The 26850-nt window shown below is 41.9% G+C and overlaps 1 protein-coding gene across 8 annotated transcripts in view; it reads left to right on the top strand.

Moving 5' to 3' along the window:
- nrxn2b (neurexin 2b) overlaps positions 1-26850 on the top strand; it is a 629462-nt gene that overhangs the window by 424158 nt on the left and 178454 nt on the right. The window contains exon 1 of one of the 8 annotated variants that reach the window (XM_037112717.1): positions 7749-8177. The exons of the other annotated variants lie outside the window; for them this stretch is intronic. Coding sequence (XP_036968612.1) covers positions 7847-8177 — 331 coding nt within the window. The 5' untranslated portion in view covers positions 7749-7846. Of the gene's footprint in view, positions 1-7748; positions 8178-26850 lie in introns of those variants that run through there. 8 annotated transcript variants of the gene reach the window in all.

Raw genomic sequence — 26850 nt, 5'->3', positions numbered from 1 at the left:
GCACTAATAACAATAAACAGCCATTACAGCGTGGCACTCGCAGTTTGAGTTGCACAGACACCTCATTTCACTGTTAGAATGCAACAGAAACATCTTTCTTCATATTGTTTTGGCTCAGTGAGAGTATTACGCTTCGGGGCCAGTATTCCATGGCTTGAGGTTCAGGGGCCCCCTCATAGACATCATGGATGAGGGAGGATGAGGTGGAGATGAGCCCATCTGGCCCAGACAGCTGGGTCCACAGCTGGAGGGACAGACAGTGACAGCTGACTCACCACACAGTGCTAGGCTGCAGAGATGGATGGATGGATGGCTGGAGGGGGGGGAAGAAAGCAATGGAGAGCTTGGGTGAGAGAGTGAGCTATGGGAAAAGCTTGCAATCCTACCAACAGTGCTCTTATTTTGCATTTCTGCAAAAGTGGAGTTGAGGTGGAAAAACTTTCCTTGTTTTTTTTTTTTCTTTGCAGATAAGAGATCCACTGTGCTTTGCAGGTGTCATGGGTACATTTGTTATTCACTTGTGGAACAGATTCGTAATTGGCTCTTGAATTAATGTGCACATGAACAAGTGATTACACTCCGTCAGTTAATGACTTGTGTACAGTGTTGTATACATGTAAGAGCCAACACAATGTATATCTGCATTAATCCCAAGTGGTTTAATAAATCTCCATTTTTCCTTGGAGCTTTCACTGTTTTATTTTGCACTGGACCACCATGTTTCTTCGACTGATTTCCACATTTATGAACCAAGCTGGAGTCAGGGATCAGGGGTGGATGCTGAGTGTACATAGCCTGCATCCTAGTCTGCAGTAACAGAAGCACTTTGGTTAGTGTTGGGAAATGATGTGTTCATTTTGTGAAGCAGTCACACATTTTAATCTTTAGGACATCTAGAACATCTAGTTTAGGTTCACAAGAATATTCAAACAATGTATGAATTTTTGAGATCATGAATAACTACAAGGAATGTTTTAAAAGTATCCCTGATCTGTAAATGATGACTCTGTTAAAAAGTGACCAAGGATCTTGTTTGGAGCATCGACCGTGGTCCTACCCGGGAGTGAATCAAGAGTCATCTGTTCCTGTTTTGTCGAGACAATAAATTATTTTGACTATGGGTGAAAAAAAAAAAAAAAAAAAGCTGATTCAGCCGATGAGACACTGTTACAGCACCCTGAGGGGCAGACCATACCTGTGCTGTTTAAATATTCAACATCCCAACCTACTGATAGATATCAGATCTTTGTAATTACCAAACACCCAATTAACTAGGAAAGGGAGAGCCAACATGAGATTGGCAGACAATGTCATTCGGCGCATGATCGTTAATGGAATCTCGGAGAAAATGGCTTTTATGGTGATGGGGAAGGGAAGAAGGGGGGAAAGAGAGGAGTAAGTGATTTATATTTTTTCCTGATATCTTTGCTGTCTCCCTCTCTCTCCCCTCGAGGATATATCATTTCACATGATTAAGATGTGTGCAACCTGCTCCTTCATCCAAGCAAAACAGGAGACATGCTCATTTCCAGTCATCTTTCCTTTCTACCTAGCTGAAGCTTCTTGTGCCCACAACACACATATTTCCCTTTAATCTCTACCAACTAATTATAACATACTCTCCCTATATTTTCCCTTTCTTTCTTCCTGATCTCTTTTTCATTTTCATCTAACCCTTCTCTTGAATTCTTCCTTTAACTGCATCGGGACCAGTGCATTAAACCTGTCTTTCATTTTCCCTCTCAGTTTCTTTAACCCTGATATCATTATGCACTATAGTGAAGCATACATTAAACTCGATATTCACAGTTATCAAAGCTGGTGAAGCCACAATGATATTAGTGGGTTCCTTTCTCCATAACTCTGTACTCTAATGCATCCATCAGCCCTATATAGGTGGTTTAATATTTTTCTTTCATTCATTGCAGCCTGTTTTGTGGCTTTCTTTGAAGGCATTGTTGGGTAAATGCATGCATCTGATTACTGGAAGGATAATTGATGCTGGGTTGGCGGAAAACCAATAGATTTTAATTACCAAACCTCTGCGAGAGCAGTGTATAAAAGACGGCAAATAAACGGTATGAATCGCATTACAAGCCACAATGAGACTGCTGGCCCTACATGGCCCTATATTCACTTATGATGACATAAACATGAAGGTTTGACGAAGATAATGTACAGTGTATCTTTGGGATTGTCCTCCCCAGAGAAGCTGATGGTCTTTTCAGAGAAGCTGATGGTCTTTTGCTGTTCAAATGCGCAAAAAATATTTATTGATATATTATTTTGTCAAGCAGCCTCCTGCAGTCCTGTACCATTTCAAAAGCAAACGTTGCATGACAAATGACCACAAAGTCCCTTAGAAACAAGTTTGCAGTGGGTGGTTTTGTCTACCACAAGATATTCTACTGTAACAAAGGTGACCATAGTTTGCTGTGATTTTTCACTAACCTTAGAAATTGCTCACATCAATTATTTTTGTAAGGGTGATTTAAGCACTAACAATATAATTCTGATGATAGATGCACCAAGTCAGAAAATGCTTTAATGGGTGTTACTGGAAGGCCATTTGAAACAACCCATGTCCTTGTGGTCCTGGGAATAACTTGTCTTAAGGGCTTTTTTAAGGGACAAGTCATTCCGAGGACCTCAAGGACATGGGTTGCTTCAAATGGCCTTCCAGTAACACGCATTTAAGACAATTTCTTTCTTTAGGGAAAGTTATCCCTCCAGAAATCTCCAGAAACTGATGAGGTACAGTATGCTTGCAGTTCCACAAAAAGCTTTAGAATAAATTATACCACCTGGTAGATGCCGTTTGACGATCAGTGACCCTGATGCCAAACCACTTTTGAGCATCTCAATTTGGGCTCCATACAAACCGAGTTATTCCCCTGTTTGCAGTATCCAGTCGTGTGCTTATGTAAGTGTCCAACATCGGGGAAGTTTCCCAACAGTGCACTTACGTAAGCAGCTAACATCGGCGGCCTAGTGTTGGAGAAAGCTACTGAATAGCACAAACAGGAGATGGGAGTTAAAAATTGATGACTTGCTTTTTGTGTTTTGCCTTCCCCCGCTGCTTGAGCAAGGATATTCAGCTTGTCCTAGTTTCCTGACCTCACCCAGTGGAAAAATCCAAGCCTTTTTGGATGTCATGTATATTGTACTGGCCCCCTTCAAATTGATCTATAGATTTACATACATACAGCCTTATAATTTGCTACCTATCCATCCTCTCACTATTTCTGTCATGAGTTGGGAGATAATTAATACTGTGTATAATGGCAAGAAGGTTTTCACAGGATTAGACTGTAGATGTGAGGCTTTGATCCCACATCTGTCCTGTCAGAAAACTAATCTCACTTCCTCCATCGTTGACCTCACTTCCCCTGAGGGATTTTGGAGGTTGTAGTTCCCATGGGAGAATATTAAGTGTCTGAAATGCAAGGCTTTTCACCTCTGGGACGCAAGTCTTGCATCATGCAGCAGTACCACTGACGTGACAGTTATAGTGTGTAGTGCAATTAGTATGTGTGCATGTGTGTCTGGACTGACTGTTCACCTGTGTGTATTTGTCTGCTCTGTATTCCTTGTTTTTCCTGTGCCGGAGGGGAGCAGAGCAGCAGGTGTTGGTAGTCCTCTGTGTTTTTCATCATAATGAGTTCCCAGTCCACACACTGTCCTCTAAAGGAAACTTACTGTATATAGTGTCAGTGACAGTCTCATAATGAGACTGTGCATTTTACATGTTCTTTCTAATATGTATAGAGATAGATGCTACCCTCTGTATTTTCTTAGTCTTTCCCAGTGCCTAACCCTATAGACCTATAGATCGAATGCCTATCTTTGCCACAAAAGTAGAAATATAAAATGTGTTTACAGCATTCCATAAAAAAGATGTTTTGGTCCCCAGCTGAATTTTTTATGACTCACTTGTTTAAATTTAATTAAGCCATAAAGTTATGGTGCGTTCCATTTCAGAAAGGGAGAATTTCTGAGTTCCTACTTTAACAATTTAAATGGGAACTTCCCTGAATCAGGGTTTGCAACTAGGCAATTCAACCCCAACCTCAAAGTCCAAAATCACTGCTGCGCATGTCAAGAGCTGTGAAAGTTGTTTGATATACTGTTCATAAGCACTCCTGTCTTGTGGTATGAAACCGGACTTACACACAGTATTTTCCAACTTTGATTAGTGGACACAATGCTATACCGTGTAATGGCTGACAATGGCTAATCGTACTGGAACATTTTGTTTCTGTTCTTTTGAGTCTTGGAAACTCTCTTCAGTTTATGCTGAAAATCAAAATCTGTCCATCCTTGGATGAATAGAATAAGTGATTCATGCTTGGTTTGCAGAAACACCTGCAGAATATAATTAGGTTCAATTAAAAAGACAGAAAAAACATATCTTTGCAGACCATCCTTACAAGTCCAAGGCACTGGCTGAGTAAGAGTTTGAAATAAAAGGCATCAGCTCCTACACATCATCTTCATTACTGTTAATTCAATAAATATGTGGCATTTCAGACAGACAAGCTTTATTATAAGGGTTGTTATCGCCACCATTAGCTTGTCTGGCCAACGAGGTCAAATTTAATAGCACTGTAATAATACTGCTGTTTAAGTAGATACGTTCTTAAGTATATACAGTGTGGGAGGTTTCTACTGTTGTGTTCTTTTTTAGCTGAGGCTTTCCTAGGACTTGGAAGATGAATCTGTTGGAGAGATGTTGATTAAATTCAGTGAGATAGTAATAGGCCACCATGCCTTCATGCTGCTGTTGTATCAGGTTGCATTATATTATACAGAGTACTTGTTACTTTGTCTACCCTTTCTCCATTTCATATAATTGACAAGTTTAAAGACAAGTTAAAGAATTATCTTTGGAGTTGGTGTACATTTTCTACAGCTAGATTGCAGTACTCTCTCAGGACCTCATGGACTCATGTGGTTTGTCCTGCTTTAGCTAACCAGCAAAGAATGATTTGCCAAATATCGTATTGCCCTATCCCAGAGCAAAAGAAGGAAACTGAAAGTTTGAGAATGAGCCAAAGCTCTTGGTTTTGGACAGCGCACATTTTTTGAGAATCTGTAATCCTTCCCTCTAAGTTCAGCAGTTCAATCTCACTGCAAGATCAGGACAAGTGTCCCGGTCACCCTGGGTGTCACATCTCCCTCACCCTGACAGCAGCAAGCACAGCATCTCTTGTCTCCCCTGGGATGTTTGCACCTGGCGGAGGTGGATGTGTATGTATGTGTGAGAATAAATGAGTTATAGTCCAGAATGCTTTCTCTCCATCAGTGCAGAGTACCTGCACTGGCTTTTCCCGTTTTGGCCATTTTTCTTGCTTCTTGTCTCTCGCAGTGAGCTCCTGTCCCAGCTGAGATCTCTATCGGCCATGATTTATCTGATACACAATCTTCCTCCATTTCTCTCTTTCTTGCCCCCCCCCCTCTCTATCGCCACTGCTTCCTCTCAACTTGCACTTCCATGTCCGTATTACTTTCTACACTGCTGGCATCCTTCTTTCCTTTGTTGCTCCCACTCCTCTCACGGTCATTCTTGCTGGGTGTCATCACTTGTCTCTCTTTCTTGTAACACCTTGACCACAATGAAAAAACTGCCCTCTTTTTAACAAAAAAAAAAAAGAAATAGCTGAAAATATGTGTATGCTTTGAAAGGAGAAAATAATCAACATGCAGAAAGGAGACAAGCCTAAAGGTGTGCCGATGGGACAAAAGGCAGAGAGGATTAAAAGATGAGAAGAATTAAGTGCGGATGCATGAGAGAACACACTGGATATGCGTCCGTACAGATGATAGAGGGGGAATATTCTTCATTAAATTTGTCAGTGAGTAAATAATGCAATTGATGTCAGGTGCTCACTGTCCCCCTCATGAATATGTACATCACTGGGTCTTCATCATCTGCATATATTGTTTGTAGTCATACCAAAATTGAGTGTGACATGGGGATACACACGCTCTCCTACACATAAGTGCTTGTTGGCGCTTATGTGGTAATTGTTTGTGTGTGTATGTGTGTGTGTGCAAAAAGGAAAAAAAAAAAAGAAACACGTATCTATGCCTCCCATCGTTCCTGCGTGCGTGCCCTCCTCCTTCAATCTCTCCACTCATTCCCCTCCCACTCTCTCTCTGTGTCTCTCTCTCTCTCTCTCTCTCTCTCTCTCTCCCTCTCTGTCTGTCTCTCTCTCCCTCTCTTTCTTTCTCTCTCGCTGCTCCAACCAGACACACAAACACACTCTCTCTCTGTCTCTCTCTCTCTGTCTCTCTCTCTCTCTCTCTCTCTCTCTCTCTCTCTGTCTCTCTGTCGCTGCTCTGCCCTATGTATCATAGTCACCGTCAGTGCATTCAAAGGATCCGAGTGTGTCCACCTTTTCCTTTCGGCTCTATTTCCGCTACTGACTCTTGGTTTTTGCCCTGCCCAGCACAGAGCTGTGCGTGCGTGCTGTTGGGGCGGCTGGTTGACTTGATCGGAGGAAAAGGAGAAGGGAGAACTGTGCGGGCAGGAAGGATGCGCTCGTTGCTGCAGCTTCTGATTCAATTAGCATGAATTTCACAGCAGAGGCAGCAGCGGCAGTAGCGGCAGCAGCATCGTCAGACTCTCTGAGCAAGCCAGAAGCAGCACCTCGTGTCGGAGCCCCAACAAGAGGACCACCGACTGCTTCTCATCTGCCTTCCACCTTGGAAAGCTGTGTTTGAAGGGGCAGAGAAAACTGAATCTTATTCTCAAAGGGTGAAGAGCAATCTCAAGTAGGACGGATCTTGCTTACAAGTCTAAGGATTGAAGGATTGTTGAACTGGACAACAACCACTCTGATGCTGGTTCAGAGCTTTGGTTATGGTTTAATCCTGTTAAGGTGTCTTTTGGTGCTGCTCTTCATTCCATGAGCCATATTGATTTATTTTGTCAGAAAAGAGGAGAGGGAATTCAGCACCGCCGCACTTGGAAATAGCCGACCGTTTTGTCCTCCTTCTCTCCAATCTTTTTTTCTTGCCGGTCCTGTATTATATTTATTCATCCCTTGTTTTCCCACTCTCGGCTGCAGACTAAAAGGGTTTGGTTCTTCTTCAGGGACTCGAAGCCCTGAAACAAGATTTGGCTGCCCCTTCATCGGCTTTTCTTTCTCTGCCTCTCCCTTTTGCACCCTGGTTTTACACCTCTGTATTTTTCTATCCTACTGTTCTCCATTTAAAGTTATCTCAAAAAAAGCTCAGAAGGGATGTCGGGGGTCTTTTTCTTTGCGATGGAGGCTTGGATTATGGGTGGAGAAACCCTCTGAAGATCTCCCCAAGGCGTAGGAAAACCCTATCAAACAATTAACTCAAAGAGCTGTACACAAGATATTTTTCAAGGAGCTAAGATGGAGTCATGTGTGTGCAAAATCATTGCTGCCAAGCTGTGATTATTTCTTTCAGGGTGCCGAGGAAGTCATCTGATAAACAAAAGAGGTTAAGTTTTATACAAAAGGTTGAATTGATTTAGGGGAGGAGTAGGAGTTGTTTTGGTTCTCAAGGATCCAGTCAGAAGCTTTTGGATATCGAAACTAGACTGTTGGAGGATTTTTTGGGGTTCTTTCTTTTCAGGAAGGATTTTGTAAGTTTTCATTTTTGGGATTTTCTTTTTCTTCGTTCGTTCGTTTTTTGTTTTTGTTTTTGTTTTTTTTTCCCAATCATTTTTTTGGATTTTCAAACAAGGATCTTTTTTTTTTTTTTTTTTTTTTTAAATATTGGCTTATTTTTTAATTTCTGTTTTCTTTTACATTATTTTTTCCTCCCCGGGCTGGAAAGCAGGGGATCATGGGCACTGGATTCATTTGAGATGCTCACTTCCTGTTTGTGTCGTATGAGGGGGAGGGGCCTTCTCTTTGTCTCAGGCCCTGCCTCGATGGAGCAGGTGGAAGTGGAGGTGGATGGAGGGTTGCTTCTGGTACCCAAGCCAGCCACGGCATCACCTGTGGTGTGGGCCAGTCCGGCCTTTCTGTTCAGGCTAGTGCTCTCACTGGCGCTGCTGGTGTTCCCCTGCCCTGCTGTGGCCGCCAGAGTTTCCTCCTCCCTTAGTACCACGCACCACGTCCACCATTTCCACAACAAGCATGGTACTGTGCCCATTGCCATCAACCGGATGCCCTTTCTTACACGTGGGGGCCATGGTAAGATCACCTCTCCATTTTGTTTTTTTGTTGTTTTTTTTTTCTTTTTTACCAGACTGTTCTGGAACTGGCTAATGATTGACCAGTGATTTTGTTGAACAACACGCAAAAGTACATGTGTGAGTGTGAATTAGAGGAATGACATAGACTTACGGGGTCAATGGGGGTCGATTTCCTTCAAGGGGTTGATTTATGGTGGCAATGAGCTCTAGGTTGAGTACATAAGCCCAAGCGATTGGTTTATCCATCTATTGATCTCTATCATCTCTGGAAAGACTGAGAGTAGCCAGGCCTGGGTCACCAACCTCACTGCCTCAGTTCCCTGTAGGCCAGTGTCTTGATTCATGTCGCCAAACTGGCAGATGATGTTTCCAGAAACTGTTCCCTTCTGGGCTTTTTGCAGCACATCCTCAGCCAGCTGGGTCCTGCCAATTGCCTTTTAAGCTCAGCAACTATCTTTGGTCTACTGATGTATTGAACTGTGGCCAATTTAAATGCGTGTAATCACCACCCACAGTAATTGTAGACGCAAGATGGCAACCACGAAAAGAGCACGGTCTTAAGTGGTCGTTGAGATGCTAAATCTCACATGTTATGTGTCATGGTACATTGTGTGCTCAGGAAAATCCATTGATAATTGCCTGAACACTTCTTGTTTTGTCCTACTTTCCACAGTATATGTCTTTGGCTCAGTGCTCTGCGGTGCATCAGTTACTGCACTGTTCTTAGCCTAAGCTGTCAGGGAAAAGGCAGAGTTTCACACTGATGATTCCTTTGAAGTTCCCTACCCAAGCTTTTTCCACCGCAAATTTTCTACTCCCTTTTTCTCTGTATTTATTGCCCTTGCCTATTTCAACACTCTGTACATACATTACTTTGACGGATGTTAACAGCATTTATTTATTCCCCAGTATGCTTATGTTGTTGTTGTTCCATTTGCATGACAGTATTTTCCAACAAGCCCTACTTCTGTCCGTATGACTCTCCATCTCATTCTGCCTCCGTCCCTTCCCTCTTCTTTTTGCCTCAGTACAGCTGTAAATTGTATCAATCAGTTGGGATGTCAGATGGACAGAAGGGCCTCACATAGCCCTCTGTGGTCGATTGGCAATGGTGAGCCCTCTATAGACATTATCAGCTCACAATCTCTATCCTGGTGCTCAGTACTGCATTGAATTTATGGCTATCCATTTTCTTCCAGCGCACAGCTACATGCGCACACGTCCTCACAGTCAAAGTGTGACTGAGCACACAAATGAGGGGTAAACTTTGTCATAGAGGAGACATGAAGGAATGTTCTCAGTGTCTTGTCAATAACAAATGATGGGAAAACCTATTTATGATAGTCAATGGGGTGTAAATGTTCATCAAATTCTTAAATGTTTTTGTCATATTTTGGTTCTTGTTTTTCTTTGGTTCTTTTATTCTCCTTAAACAGTTAAACTAAGGTATTTGCATTGGTATTATAATGGTCTTGATTCATTACAACACCAGAATGACAAAAAATCAAATCAGAAAACCGTATTTTCTTATTACATTAGTTTCTTATTACATTACAACAATACCATGTAGCAATGGAAATGGAAATTACCATTTAGCCCCAATAATGCATCAGTTTAAGCTAGGGATGTCCCGATCAGTTTTTTTTTTTTTTTTTACCTCGATACTGATCCGAATCCTTTAATATTTAGTATCTGCCAATACCGAGTCACGATCAGAGACATAGCCTTAACTAATATTTTCCTAGATAATACAGCTGCATTAAGAAAAAAATAAATAAAAAAACTGATCCAAGCTGTTCCTTAATATATATATATATTTTATTTTGTTGAAACAATGCATATATTTTCATATGGCTCTTTCTTATTCTGCATATGGTATTGCAACATGGGCCTACCACTTTCCTTGCATTATCAGGTGAGTCTGTGATGCTGCGCTGTGACAACAGACTTTGTGTACAGCCCGCACAGCCCATGCTTGGTACCTCCACATCATCCATGGCTTTTTTTCATATTTGTATCGCCGTTGGGCTGCTTTTGCTTTCTAATTTGAAATATTTCCACACTGCAGCCAGAGTAATGTTACGCACGCATCTGCATTCTGCCACAAATTGTGCTCTGACATAAAAAAATTGGGTTTGGGTACAGGTTCAAAATCGCTGATCCAGATCAGTGACACAATGCCTATACTGGCCCCAATCCTGCAGATCGGGGCATCTCTAGTACAAACTGATGCCATGCACCAGTACCACTTTACGTTGCATTAGGCCTTACGTTACATGAAACTGAAGACCACGAACAGAGGGCAGCTTGTCATTTCGGACAGGCGGACCGCGGTCTGAATCCAGTCGCAGAAACTGTCCTGTATGGACCTGGACATACAGTCAAAAGATTATTGAAGCATTTTTAATTTTGACAGGGCGCTTCTACTTTGACCAGTGCCGCCTTTTAGACTTTTGCGGGTCAGGAAATTTAGTGACCAATTGCATACGAGTTAAACCATCCCATGTGATGCTACTCAGCCAATCAATTCTGTGCATACCAGACGATAAACATCGTGACTCTAAATACAGACAGATGAAAGATGTGGAAAATGAGTGAGCATACAGGTAGGGGAGACAGAGAGACTTGTGAGCTGAACCCAGAGAAAAATAACTCCACATGGCCTCTCCAAGAGCTAATGAATGTTCCCCCAGAGTCACTTGGATTTTCAGTCAATACAAAAAAACATTTACTGATGGAGGGGTTGAGTGCAGTTGCTGAAAGTGGCAATAAATATTGTCGAAATGTTTTCGAAATGTTATTTCTTCATTTGATTTGACAGTCAATTCTTGATTACATGCTAACCTATATGATTTAGAAAATACTTAGCCATATGACTATAGTATCAGAATATATCAAACTATTTTCTGAAACGCTGTAATGGCAAAAATGTCCCACTGCACATCGCAGCAGTTTTGCCTGTTCCTCATTTGTGTTCGTGCTACTTAATGTGCTTGTTGATCAGTGTTAGAGCAAACATCATTCTCATGTCTGATTTCACTAATTAAAACATAATTCTTTTGATTTGGATGTGATCTCTTAGAAGCACATGCTAGGTCATAGGAGAGAGACACTGACAGCATCGAGGCAGTTTTTATCATCTAAAATGGCAGCTGAAACTAGTGTCCTCTTCTTATTGCTTTTTCTTTTTTATTTTCCTGCCTTCTTTTCCATCTAGCTTGGATAATTGGATTGCACCTCTCACATCTCGAGTTGCTAAGCTATTTAAATTGACATAATTAACATAAAAATGTTCTCTGGCTCCCTCTGGATTTATGGCTGTCAGAAGATATTGGTCTGCAAGGGAAATTTTCTGTTTGCCTTGTGACGAGGAGAGGCTACATTTCCATAGTAAACTCAGAGCTCAAGCTCAGGCCTGGATGTCACCGTGCACTGTGCAGGCCTGCCTGTCAGTTCTCTGTGTTTGTTCTCATTTGCTGCATGTTTGACAGTCATGCATAAAGCACATCTTCAGTGGAAAAAGCAGCTAAGCTAAAGCAAGCTGGAGAAGTTATCTGGGTGGTTGGTTGGCTTCATTTGTTGTTCTTTTTCTTCCCCTGGCAGTATGCTGTAGCAGTTACTAATGTACGCCTACACAGCGAGCACTGCTGTTTCTCATTCGGTTAGCGTTGTTTTTAGTAGCACACTTCCAGCATTTTCATTATCAGCTGCAAGACAGCACACACACACACATTAGAAGGCTGCTCTTGTGTGGGGAGTCAATTTCAATCGCCATCATAAATACTTTCATTGCAGCCTGGCATATCAAGTCCTTGTCTGAAATACCAGCTCTCCATGTATTGTCAACCAAGTGGCACAGCTTATTACCAGCACTAATACCCCACTCAGTGATAAGAGCCCACTTGCTTGAGAGCCTGTAGACTTTTTTTCTAAACCGGGTCTCACTGTCACAACATGCCTCCATAGAAACCCATATACACACACAACTTGCACCTCGGTCAGACATCACGTCAGCTAGGAAAGCCTCCAAAAGCCCTCCAACTGTCTGCGTACCGTATGGAAAGCAAGTGCTAGGAAGGAAGGCACCCATCATCCATTAAGCTTTCGTTGTGGCCCTGAACCTACCCCTGGCTCTTGGCGTATCAGGTCTTTGAGATTCAAGGCTCAGGCCTTATCTGCTGCTCTCTTCTCACAATGTCATTATTATGCTATATCTGTCCGGATGAGCTCCTGCAGGGCCATGCTGCACTCACTTGCTGCTGCACACCCACCCATCTATGAATACACACATGCATCGCAGCAGATAGCATGATTGTAGTCTGTAACGATGCAGAAGACCTGTGGCGAGGAGTAAATTTCACATGGACTAAAATGAAAATATTTTGCACTTACATGTTGAATATATGTCACATAAGATAATTAAACAAGGCTTGACTAGCTTGTGCGTAGGTGGAACCTTATTGGATGAGCTGTTGTCAGGAGGCTCGTGCTTAGTGATTTGAATACACATCTCCTTCAATATCTTTAAAGTGACTGGTAAACAATATCAGTATTCCGACAGAATAAAGGGGCCACAGCCTGGGAGCCGCCATTTGCCACTGATTAAAGATCTCCATTGTCACCATTGTCTACTGTGATGGATGACAAGCTGTCTGATTTACACGGCCTCTTCTGTCTGTCCGAGAAAGCAACCAATTGCAGCCTGCTATATGTAAAGCAGTTCATTACTGTCCATTCAGATGCTGCAGAATCTCACCCACACTGCTCCGATTACAACTAATTGGAGGGTCTTGACCACTGAACTGTGGCATTTCACTGAGCTGTCTCAGCTAGTCTCACACTGGGTTCTCGCTAAGATACATGAAGAATGTGATGGTTCTTGTTACGAGGTATAACTCTCCTACCATACCTTGACAAGTCTTGTCGAATCTAAGTCCTGAATGCTTCTATGAGTCTGTACCCAATTATGGCTTATAGACGTGTTGCATTTAAAGTACTTGCTATGTTCCTTATTAGATTGTATCAGTGCGTGCTGGAGTACGCGAGCACTGCATTTCAAAGGGGATCCGCTTCCACCATTCCAAGTATAAACTAATATGCTTTGCCCAGGGCTTGTTTATATGTGTGAACACCACTCTTTCGCACCATTGGCATGACTTTGGTTTCGTTGGTGTGTCTGACCTTGTTCAAGGCTCATCTATCAACACATCTGTGCTTGCAAACATACACACACCTGTGCACACTTTTCATAACTGTGGACTGCAGACTGAGAAGGAAAATGTTTGCCATGCAAGGTAATCCATACCTGAACACCCCGCTGCATAAGGCTAAAGGGATTAAAAGGCTAATTTTGATTCAGGCTGTCTTTGATGTTTTAGATGGAGAGCTTCCAAGAGATTTTATTGCCGGGTGGATCACTTTGTCCTTGGCAGTGGACAGGTTATATCCACTTTGGGGTTTCAGGAGTGGGCCTGGTATATCCATACGTGTGTGCATTTGCACGTGCTGTCTAATACTCACAGATTTGCGTGCATCTTACAGAGAGGCTCCCAAGGTTGAAACATCTCCCTCAATGGCCATGGGCTACATTTCAAGAATCATCATAATTACCCACCTAGGAAGCCGAGGAAGAAGCAGCACTGCTGGAACGAAGGCAGGAAAAAGATGGTTGACCTTGATCCTCTCACACATCAAATCATTTATGAATTCAACAAGACTTTAATAACAGCTGCACACACATCACCTCAGCCTTCTCTCAGGTTTTCTGTTTGGTTTGTGTGAGTAGTCTTTGAGCATCACTCAATTGTTGTTGTTTTTTTTTTTTCTTTTATGTTCAAAGTTGCACGCTGACCATCAAAGAGAAACACATCCATTGTTATCTCTCAAGCATTGTTTACAACAAGGCTGCTGTCGTGAGCAGTAGACACTAATATTGCTTTGTTGAGGTAAGGCAGGCAAGATTTGTGTTGTTTGTCATATTCAGAATGCGTATTGCATCAACAAAGTCAAAAACAGAAAATGGTGGTCAAAAACAAACAAAAAAAAGCCGCAACTCTGAATAAATGTATCATTTGCATACAAGCAGAATGTGATATGCAATGAATGGATACAAAAAAAGTATTATCATTTACAGCTGTTGGATGATAATAAATAATGGCAAACATGTTTGTTCACATAAATTACACTGTGAAATAACCTGCAGTCACAGGGTCTGTACTTGTCTATCTTATGCTGTTGACATTCATTGCATGGTTGCACCAGCCCCTTCTTTTTCACTGGCCTTTGGTAATCATGGCAACCAACCTCACATCGCCCTTAGAGTAATTGGAGAGATATTGTATATTCACACATTTTTGACCTCCCTTTATAAATTCAATTCCCCATTGCCATGTTTGGCATGGGTTTCTTTACCTTTTCTACTTGAGCATATAATTACCATACCAATTATTTCCAATGTCAGTGTTGTTTTTGAACCACCCTGTTTTCTTGCTGTTGCCTTCTTTGTTCTGCTAAGTTTATTTTCCCTTTTACCTCTCCAGTTATCTTTTAAAATACATATATCCTCCAGACTTTGTCATCCTTATTTTTCTTTTTATGCTTTTTCTTTTTTGCATTTATTCTTCTTTTTGGAGCCATGATTTCTGTGTGCCCTGGTCCACGTCCTATGGGAGAACAGTTGCTGTTTGTAGTCCGCTGTGTGCTGATGTTTGCTCGGCTTCACGGTGCATGCATACAGATGAGATCAGCTGCTGCCTACACCCATCCATCCGCCCTATTTTGTGGGGCCACTAGCCCTCTGATTCCAAAGGTCCAAGCACCGGCTTTGCTGAAAACCACCCAGTGTCTTCTCAAGTTCTGTCCTTTTCTTTCACCAATGGCCTATATCACTGGTTATTGTGCTAATGGCAAGCTGCTGTGTTTGATAATCACCACTCTATCTCTTGGCTGCAGGAGGAGGTCAGATGCAATGTGTCGGTGTGTTCATCTATGTGTGTGTGTAGGGATGTTGAGGGGCAGAGCTGTTGAGCGCTCTCCTTTGAGAGTCAAGTCACAACCCTTCTCTTTCAGAGAACACCATTAGTATTCATTATTCTCCCGCCACACCAAGTCCAAGGCGCACAACCACATGCGTGGACACGCGCATCCTGATGAGAAACAGAAAGAACGCCTCAGGTGTTCTGGCCAGTTAAGATAAGCTTGCTGGTTTGACATTTTGTGTCCTGGCCCCATATCCCCACCCTCACAACCCCATTTTTTTACACCTGAGTGTATGTGCTTCTCTGAAAGCACACATGTATAAGCTAAATGCGCCGGGCTACACTCTTCCCAAAAGCTACCAGGACTTGAGTGAGTGTGTCATCAACTTCAGTTACTCCAGAGATTTTTGAGTGTTGAGCCCACCATTGCAGGAGTTAGTTTAACAGTTTTTTTTTTTTTTCAATAAGTTCATGGTCTCTTGCTTGGTACTTGGTTTCAGGTCAGTGCATTTTTGACATTTTATAAAGTGTAATTCAAAAGTGGGTGTATCAAGCAGCCCCCTGCAGCAGTGTGAATCCACATTCCAACTGTCTGATGTCACAAACACACTCCAGCAGTACCTTCAGAGTTTGCGCTTCCTATTTAGTGTATAGGTATGTGTTTGCTTGTATATGAGTGTCTCTTTGGTGGCTGTCTTGCCTGAGTATTTGTACTCTGGTGGAACCTCTAGGCCAGAGCTGAAGTACCCTGTGGGCATGTCCTCCTCTTGTTTTGGTTTTATAGTTTCATGCTGTGGATTTGCAGCCTCTGTTACTGACATATTATGTCTACACACCAGCATGCTATTTGGTAGTCATTCAGAGGCTGTGAAAGTATGCACATTTCATAAACTATTGGTAGATTTTTGGAAAATGAATACACTTAATTTTAATTAAGTGTATCCATATGCAAGTTAAACCATAAAAAATGGCATTGTTTTGCTTACTCCTAATATATATATATATATATATATATATATATATATATATATATATATATATATATATATATATATATATATATATATATATATATATATATTTGTTTGTTTGTTTTTATTTAACCAGAAATAAAATGTTTACTGTACATATGTATCTGAAAATCAGCAAGTCATAATATCTTCATTATCTGCATTTGTTTTTTTGTTTGCAAATGAATAGCTATTCTCATTTGCTTCAGGGTACCTTCAATTTCACATGCCTCTTCAACTGTAAAATGGAGCACAGTAAAAAAAAAAAAAAAAAAAATCTTGATAGGACAAAATAAAGCTCAGAATGGTTTGACATACACCAGAACACCAATCATCTCTACAGTCTTCTTGCATCCAGTTAGCTAGCTAGTGAGCACATCTTCTCTGCCTGCTAGTGAAATTGATTTGCCCTGTCTTGCTCTTGCGTGTTTGGACACAAAATAAGGTGTCATACAGGACCGCAGGACCAGACGATCGCATTGCCCCAACACAGCCATTCATAGCTTTTCTATTAAAACAAATGACCAAGTGAGGAGAGGAAAGATAGTACTTTGCCCGGTCGAGGTGCTGAGAATCCTCCTCTGCCTCAGGTTTGATTAATGCCCCTCCCTTGCAAGGGGAGCCTTGCACCAATCCATATGTCACAAACTAACTGATATGGATGGGAATGGCATTTTAAGCTTGTATTATTTGCAAGTTGCTTATTTGTCTCTGGTCTATTCATTGTTGATGATGTCAATCACCATTGCCACACAGAACGTGATATCTGACCATTGCCGAGCGCAGAGCATTGTTGAAGGTGTGCTATTGACACTATGGATTTGCAGTCATAGATAACTGTATTGTCATAATACTTTGTTTCTATTAATTATTATTTTAGTATCCCTATTTTGGTTTTACAATCTAAATTGCACCCCACATCAATAGCAGCAGGTGCAATTAAATCACATTTTCTTTTATTTTCACTGTTTCCTCCTTATTTTTTGTCTGAAAATCTGTCAAAAGTTGGCATTTAGTTCAAGGGAGCAGACACGGTTACTCTGTAGTGTGTGGCAGGGATATTCTCTCATTCCCACCCACTTTCCTTGCTGCGGCGGCACATGAAAGCACCGTAGGCACATCAGTGGGAGTGCTTCACGGCGTGGGCAATGCCTTGGCTTTGTAGAAGGCAGAGACGTGGGGGCCAGATCTTCAGAGGGTGTGGTGATGTAAGCCTGCTTTAATTATTTAGCCATCAGATATTAAAGCGGTGCAACTTGGGTGCTCGCGCCAAGGATTTGAGTCTCCACTGGGAGTGCTCACCATTAATAAACAAAGTGGCTTGTATTATGCATGACTGATGCTTTGAAAAACCGCCACCTCTGTCACTCTACCCAACCCAAAGTTTTATGAGGCAGAGGAAAAGGCTTTCATCAGCTTTGCAACTATGTGAATGCAACCCCGACTCCCCATCCCACATCTGACATTCCCAAACTACAACCTTAGTTTTCAAGGGCCTTTGATTTTCATTAATTTTCAATATTTGCAAAACACCATACTGACAATTTTGTGACATGTACAATGATATGCCCATAACTCATCAGTTGCATGTATGAATTATGCATTCCATACATACTGACATACCAAAATGAAAGGGAGAAGAATTAGAAAACATTCTAAGCTGTTGATTTCAGTGACTTGCAAGGATTATAAAATGAGTCTAGATGCTGCAGACAAGCATCATGGATTCTGTTCATGGCACTGTAATTCACCTGAATATTGATGCATGTACTTCCAATAGTATTCCATGGTGGATTTACAAAAATCTGCTGAAGTAAAAATCTTTAAAAAAGGATTCCTCTATCTGATTGAATCCATTAACAGTGTTCTTTGTCCTTTTCCTCCCCACCTATGGTGAACACTGCATGTGCCATTAAACATTTATCTATACAACCAGCTTTCTCCAAGCTGGTTGCCCCTGCTCAGCTCCATCCTGCGTTTCATGTACTAGATAAATACAACTTTCTATGGTTGTATTGCCTTCAGATTTAAATGTGATTTCCTTGACTAAGAGAAGCACTCACAGCAAGCAGGATGTCAACAGGGATTTTCTTGTCACCTTCTGTTTCTTCTGTATGGTTGACATAGGAAGAAACCCATGGGACAGGGCAGTGTAGCTTATTTTATGTATTTATTTTTACTGCAGTCCTTTGAGACCACTGATTTATTGTCTTAATTATTTCTCATAGCTACCTTGTGCTGTTGTGGAGGTTCAAGTGTATGAGGTAAATTGTAACGCATTGTGAGCAGAGACATCCATTTTCACTGTTTGAAATGATATATCAGGATGTGAAAATGAAGGTTTATTAAAGGAGCTTGACAGACAGCAACCTCCCGCTGCCTCAGTGCATACACCATATCTCATAAATACACATGTACACACATGCACACACCCACACATGTTCTCCCGACAGAAAGTAACTTTGCACAGTTCAAGCGAACTTCAAAGATCTCAGAATCTTCAGCCGACACATCTGTGTCAGGGCTCTGATGACTGACAGGTGCGGCATCCATCACCATCATTCCCCCCTGCCACTACCTCTAATGTGCCCACAAGTCATCCCTGCATGCAGCTTCCATATTGGAGAAAGAAGGAGGGTGAGATGAGATATCTGGTGGAAATGAGGAAAAATGGTGGAAAGCGTGGAGATTAATAGAGTAGGGAAACGAAGGAGAGCTTGCACAGCAGGAGAGAGAGTGAGAGAGAAACAGCAAAAACTACAGAAAGCGGTAGAGTTGTGGTATGGTGTGTATTTGAAGCCCTAACTCATCTTCTAGCACACAGAGCCTTGACACACTTAAATCTCCTCCCTGGGGCCTTTGGGGGGGCTGTAGAGATGAACCAAGGCACTACTGGAGCAGAACCAAAGATAGGCGAACCCCCGCTACTTTCGACTCTGCTCCACTCTACTCCGCACCAATACCATCTTATCCCAGCCCATCAGTCATTTCACTGCGGAAATAGGTTATTCAGATGTGTGCCCAGGTGACGGTCCCATTTGGGGCTAACCAAAGCAGCGCTCAGCTTCACAGTTCTGGGCCAAAGAGCCCGAAACCTCTGCCATTCAGACCAGTCGCTCCTCTGTCCATTCCACAATTGAAATGTGCATTGACATTTTCTCATTTTTATCACTTACCACTCTATTACACATGTTAATGAAAAGATCCAACCTAAAATGGAGCTCCTTAGACAATACAAATGCATTAACAGTATAGCCATTTGGCATGGTATTTATAGTTTGAGATTAATCCATCTATATGTTGCATTAGTGCCAGCATAGTGTTAACTTTTTATAGTTATATCATTAGGAGATCCTATGGAGCTTATGAAACTTATTGTGCATTTGCAGCTATCTGATTCAGATTGGGTGTGGACCAGGTGCAGCCTGTTCCCTCATGGGATGGAGGAACAGTGTAGGTCAGTTTCTACTCACCGAGAGTCAAGTGAAAGCCATAACTCGAAGTGGCTGTAAACTAGATTGATTCTGGAGGTGAACCGTGCAGGCAGAGCATTCCTAATGGTAGAAGTGCAATGAAGTCCCATTCAACGTCACCCTGTACTTACAGAGCGAGTAGAGTCTATAATCTCTCTGCAATGATAACTGTAATGTGGGGGCCTTTATCTGCCAAGGGGGGAAACCAAGAGGCTTATCTCATGGCCTGTATGTAAGGCAAATCACTCAGTCGCCCATCCTCAACAAGCATCACCCTATTCAGCTCTTCTGCTCCTTCCACATGCCAGCTAATGTTTCTTCATTGGGTGGATTATTGACCGCCAATGGCAGGGCATGTGGGCGGCCTAAGAGGCTCAGTCTGGCAGACAATTTAGAAATGGGTTGTTTCCCCAGAATCTCCTAATTTAAACTGCACAGCTAAGTGTAGAATGTCTTCCTGGAAGATTTAACAAGGAGAAACATGACATTTCATCTGCTTATTTGTTTATGCTGGAGGACTAAATAGCCCTTAGCCACATAAATTGAAGCTGGCGTTGAACACTTCCTCTAAATACTGCAAATACACACTGAATTTGACTCTCCAAAGTAATTTAGCATCCTTGAAATCTTTTCAATTAGATTTGTGTATCCTGTGTCCTGAAACCTTGGAGCTCTCCTCAGTTTGTGCAGAGCTATCTAACTGCATGTTCATCAGTCAAGATAATGGCTGTCCAAAACACAAGCGGTTCTGCCATTTTCAGCTCGGATAGAAGGCTAGATTTACCCACAAACTGGGTTACATTACAACTAACTGTCATCATGAAACTAAATCCTACAGGGACAAAGTGTAATTGCACTGCTAGTGGGTCTTGCATTGGTTAGGATGTATTTTTAGTCATGCCGGCTCCAGTAATGATCAGATTACAGGCCTGCTTAGTCTAAAGTTAACAAAACCATCACCCTGGCATCATGTCAAATACACAAATTACAGCAAGATTAATTTGGGGAAGCAGCAAAAGCAATTTGGCATTTGAGGAATTACACCAATGAGACGCACAGTGGCCAGACATATCTAGCTTAAGGTAGATTGATGGTTGGCATGAAGCTAATTAAGGCTACACCCTGGCACTGCCAAACAAACAACCTCCACCTGGACACCTTTTCTCAGATGCTGCTGAACGTGCTTGACCTTCCACTGTCCACTTGTCTCCACGTCTGCTTCTGTCTGCATTTGAAACATTTCCTGTGCAGGAGCCTTGATCTGTTTAGCAATGATTTAGTGGTGTGTCTTAACTCCTTTTTTCACGCTACTCAGCTAAGCATTGCTCTGTTTTTTGGTTCACATTCCTTGCTTTTTTTTGCTTTTTCCATAATTGTGGGGCAGATAAAAGGAATGTGTATGCAGTGAGTGGCTGGAGTGATATATAGTCATCTTATGTGCTCGGCACCATGCAGAGGTGGAGTTTCCAGTGCTGCACTTGACTTGAATAATCTGCCCTGCTGAGAGAGTGAACTCCCTGTCTGTCAATCATCCATCTTGCTTTGTCAGTTCCTGACATTCAAAGCGTCCATTCTCTTTTCTGGACCTGGTCTGTGGTCTCTCATACAGTGCAGGGAAACATAAAGCTCCCCAGATATTGATTATATTCTGCTCACAGGTAGGAAGCTATTGTCCATGAATTGTATTTTGGAAATCAAATGGCCAGGACTATTGAAGAGTAATAAACAAGAATAATGTTTGCATCTAGTAGAGAGAGACTTTAAGGGGTAGATATGGATGCACTTTGTTACAATATTCAACAGAAACATTTAAAACTTTTTGTTGAACTGAACATTTCACTTCTGTTATATCAAGGTTTTTGGTTCTGCCCCCCCAACAGTTCACTGTGTTATTTTTGGAGATAACTCCACATATTTGGAAGAGGTGGGATTCCATTACTATTTTTAGAAATCGTGAATGATTCAGATGAGCTTAAAATATACAGATGAATCACAAGTTATGGTGTGGAGAGCCTTTATATGTACTGTAGTCAGTCAATCTAATATGACTCATTCCATTTACGCAAATGTGACTACTGCTCCAACACACATAAAAAAACACATACTAATCATGTCCACTCTCAAAAATAGCTTCACAAATGCAATTTAACATTAGTGGTTTCCTGTCAAACACTGTGTTTATCACATTTAAAATGACATATGTTGAATGAATGTCCTTGTCTCACTAATCGACCACCAATCAATTTAATTTAATGGTGTAAATCTTTATTAGCAAGAGTTTGTTCTGTGGGGTTACAGTTACAACACCACCAATGCATGCTGGGTTGTAAAATGAAACCCCAATATGCTGTTTGTATGTCTGGGCTGCTTCGTGGTCCACATGCAGCTCCATTCGTTCCAGCAGTAATCATGGAGGATGATGTTGCTTAGTACATGTCCTAATCAGAAGCACTGGCCATGTCAATTTGTGCTGATGGCAAATGTAGCAATATGTGTTATGGGCACAATGTTACTGTGTGTGTCACACAAGGCCAGATAGATGGAAGGACAGAAGCAGGGAGAAGGGGAGAGGATTGATGAATGCAGGCACAGTGGGCGAGCAGGTGAGAGATGGAGAGCGTTATTTTTCTCCCTCTCTCTTTTCTCTCAGTGCCGGGAGGTGACCTCTAGCTCAGCGATATGAAGAGAATGTCACGCTACATTACCCCTCCCTTCGCCCCAGACGCAGATGAAGTTTTATTTTTTGTGCCATGCTGTAGAGCGACAACAATTCTTTTCCTCCTTGATTAATGTCTGATATGTGGGCAGACAGTACACAAGAAGGCTGTAAAGAAAGGATTGGTATCCTTTTATATATTCTTTCTCTCTGATCTGCCACATGTATTACTCAGAGTGTTGACAGGCTCAGTGGACGGCCAGAGTGTCTAGGGCCTCCTCCCTCAGGATGTCACCTATGATCCTTTCTCATTAGTTAGCTGAACTCCATCCTTAAGGGCCTGTGATTTAAAACTCAAACATTTCAACCCCTTTATGTGAAAATTGGATCCCAGCGGAAACACTCTATGGCAAGTCTAAGAAACAGGACTAAGGTCAAGAGCCAGCAGCCACATCATGAATACCTAATATGAACGTTTATCGAGTAGGCACACATGTGATTCTATTTTTCCAACTGCTTCCATGCTGTTGCCATGTTGGAATGAAAAGCAGTGACAGCAAATGTGACCGTGGAGCCAAATGCAAAATCTGTCAAGATGGCGCCAGAATACATATGGATCTGTATGGATAAGGGGATTCTCTATAGTCGACTGGTGACATGTCATTATGGTTGATTACCATGCTAACGTGACTGTTTTCCAGAAGGGTGGGGCAGTTTGCATCCACTATTGCACCTCTGTGTGGTTAATTATCAAGTTAAGACAATTGCCCACAAAGCTCAACCACAGCTGTCTCTCTGTAATTGCCTGTCAGACCTGACAATCAGATAACAATACTGGCGTTGTTTCGTACAATACTTTCAATTCTTTAGCTTAAACACCACTCTCTCACTCTGCTTTCCCACCAGAGGCTTTTTTTTTTTACTTATACGGCTGATAACCTTCTCCTGTAAATCACAGGTTCGAGCTGCAACACAAGCAAGCAACAAGGCACTGGATAGTGTTTAAGGTAGCAGATGTCCAATTTGACATGAACTCTCTTTCGGGGGGAACTGTCAGAATCTTGTCAAATCTGACATGTGAGGGGAAAGCTGACTGAGGGGTAAGTGTGTTTAGTATTTAAAAGAAAACGGCATAGGAGATTAAACGTATTGGCATTGTGGAAGATGCTAGAAGTAAAGACAAACAAGTAGTCGTGGTGCGTGGGTTGTCTATATCGCTGTGCATGTTAGTACAATTTGAGAAATTGAATCTGTTGCCAAGCTCATGAAAGAGTCATGCAACATATATTACATTGTTTGCATTTCATCTCAATACCTTTTGATGAGTGGAAAGTGACAGAAAGTTCCTCACATTGGACAGAGTGGGAGGTATGAGTGCAGTTATGTATAATGCATGTGTGTATACTGTATGTGTGTGCATTGGCTGTTTGTTTGTGGTTTTGTGCGTGCGTGCGTGCGTGCGTGCATGCGTACGTGTGTGCGCGCGGGTGGGTGGGCAGCGGAGCTGGCATTCAGGCATCTGGAAAGGTGACTTTCACTCCAAACAAACAGTTGAGATTTGATTGGCAGGAGACTATCCACTACACTCTGTCTGTGTCTCATCGCTATTTGATTAGGAATTAAGCTCTGCACGCTTGAAGTGAACTGATACCTTGTTACAGGTGTGGCGAGAGATAACTGATAATCTTTTCCTCATATTTGCGTGGGACTCAAGGACGTCACAATGAAGCAGCAATAAGACAAGGGATTACTGTAAGAGAACCACAAGGCATGCAGGGTTTCTCTTTTTGTATGATCTCAAACGACTATAGAAAACTCAATTGAACCTAACTTAGGACTGCATTTACATAGCGTTTATTCAGGGATTGCTGTTTACCATGCAGGGTTAGTTTAATTAAAGACGCTATTAAGTTGTATCATGGAAAGGTATTTGGAGCTTTACCCCAACAAGCCATTCAAAGTTTAATCGTTCTATTAAATAATTCAAATTAGCTTCACCTTTACCGGCTACAACATTAGTGATGCATACAGATAAATGCGTCCCACATTATAGTCCGATAATATTATATGAATTATTCTGAAATGGGCCATTCTGCATAATGAGTGCTTATCATGTGTTTTGACGGTATAGCCTGTGTACTTTTGCTTAAGTGAGATTTTGAATGCAGGACATTAACTTTTAATATTTTCACTGCTGTATTGCTGCTTTTATTGCTGTATGGCTACCACTGCTGGTTTAACTGAATTATGCATTGTGTTGTATTAAATAGGTCATTGGCAGTAGTGTGGTGAGTACAGATCAGCATTAAATCTGTTGTCTGTGGTCTGTTTTCAGGGAAGCCCAAACCTCCATTATTTGGGTTCTTTTTGTGGGTGTGCACTGATATGACATTTTGTGCCTGCAGGCAATTACAGCAATTAAAGTCAAATGATCTGATGAAAACAGTATTTTCCAAAATGTCCTACAGATATATCTAGATTCAGTGAGCAGGCATCCGGACATCGCCCCGTATCAGGAAGTGGTTGGAGACATTTACAGTGGTATATCTAGCTGAGGTGTGCTGGCATGGATTGCTCCTGTTACATGACACAGGGAGCTTTTCATCCCGCTGCCAGCCCACGGGCGGTTGCCAGTGAGACAGTATCTGAGGCCAGTGGCATCAAGGTTGAACACTTCTGTCAGGGCTTTCCAGAAAATAGCCACTGCTTGAGAAAAATGGCAGAGAGTAAGAGATAAAGGGCATAAGACTTGTGCATTACCCCACTCAAGTTATGGCTCTTAATCAGTTAGTGAGACCAAGTAAAATCCGCAGAGGCTTTTGTGTTGCATTAAGCAATCAGTGGTAAAGAAAGGAAGGGATGTTGGAATTCTGAGGAAAGAACAGAAAAGTTTTAGACACTGTATCTCACTTTGCACAGCTCTTTAGTTGTTTCTTGCAAACACCTGAAGAAAACAGGGCAGGGATTTTCATTCACTTTCTGCAGTATGCAAGCAGGAGTCTAAGAATGCCTCTTGGAATGCATAATCACTGCACCACCACCCCCCCGCTGATGATCTGCATCATAAGGGTTATCTCAGAAGCCCCAATTAAAAACTTCCCCTGATTCAGTAACATTGTTGTGTTCAGAAAGCACCATACTGCTTACTCTCACTTTCCTCACCCTAGTGATCTCTTCTGTCTTTGACAAGACAATGACAGAGAATTGTGCTTTCTGCACTCCACTGAATTCTCTATCAAACCAGTCTATCTCTGGGACACACTCCTAAAAAATGACAAACAACAGAATGGCTACAGTTTAAGAGCTACAATAGCTTTGTTTTTTGCATATCACATGTGCAGTTGCTCTATAAGCGGCCGTGATTGTGTTTTGATAATGGGAAGAAGAATCAGTGGTTCAGTTAGAATGGATAAGTTACTATCTTTGTCTCACTGCAGCATTTTCATTTGTGATAGATAGGTGGGTCCATTTTTTTTCTTTTTTCGCTGAAGTGACTGTATACCACCTGGAGTCTCGCTGCAGCTCTCACTCCTCATAAAGGGTTCCCCTCCAACATACCGTGATCTCTTGATGCTTTCAGGTTGACTGCAATAATTATTGATCCCCTCGCTCCTGTTCCATGTCCTCCCCTTTTAGCCAGTTCTACAGTATTTCCCTATCAGTGATGTGGAGCTAGGGGGCTTTCAGGGCTGCGGCTGGAGCAGCTGTCGCCGGCACAGCGGACACTCTTAATTGGCTCCCCTGGGGCAGTCCCCTCGGTGGAGCAGAGCAGGGCAGTAACTGTGGAGGCATGTCGAAGTGAGCAAGAGCCCATGCAGGCCTACTTTAAAACCCACTGAACAAGCCTCTGGGATCCATTACAATTCTTTACAATTCACTTAACAATTAGAGGCGAAAACAACTTTATCCGTTTTAAAGGATCAGCAATGTCTTTGTGTATAGATAATGCGATATCGTTCACAGATTTTACAGATGCATTTGTGATAGTTAAAGGTGACTTAACTGTTGTATTACATTCTGCCTGGGACTATCAGACTCTGCGATGCTGTCAACCAAAGACAGCAATGGCATACTCAGTTTTGTGTTTCTTTTGCCACTGAAACATAATAATGACACAATACTAATGATGTATTAGTCTGTTTTGATCCTCTTTGAAACCAACAATCAAGATCAAGATGTGTATTCCTCCACATAATTATTGTTCTGTTTGGAGTGATGAAGTGTGGTTGCCATGCTTATTTTCCAGCAATTGCTAATGTGTCTCCTATTGCAGCTTTGGCATACACAAGCTGCCTTGTATTCTATCATCATATTGGCAGACCACTCTAATAGGAACCTCCCTGATCCCAGCTTTCAAAAGTCATTGTATAGAAATTGCTATATTTCAATACCCTTCTCTGCACACCTTCAATCAGTCTCTGCATTTCCCTTTGTCTAGATTTCTTCAGTTTCATGTGATCTTTTACTTTAATATACACCTATCTATCAGTCTTTCTTCTTTTTTTCAATCTTTCTGGCTTTTTGCAGCTCAGTTCCTGGGCGGAAGGATGAATCG

Source organism: Acanthopagrus latus, chromosome 10, assembly GCF_904848185.1.
Source record: "Acanthopagrus latus isolate v.2019 chromosome 10, fAcaLat1.1, whole genome shotgun sequence".
Classification (NCBI taxonomy): Eukaryota; Metazoa; Chordata; class Actinopteri; order Spariformes; family Sparidae; genus Acanthopagrus; species Acanthopagrus latus.
This window is presented reverse-complemented; position numbering and strand designations above follow the sequence as displayed.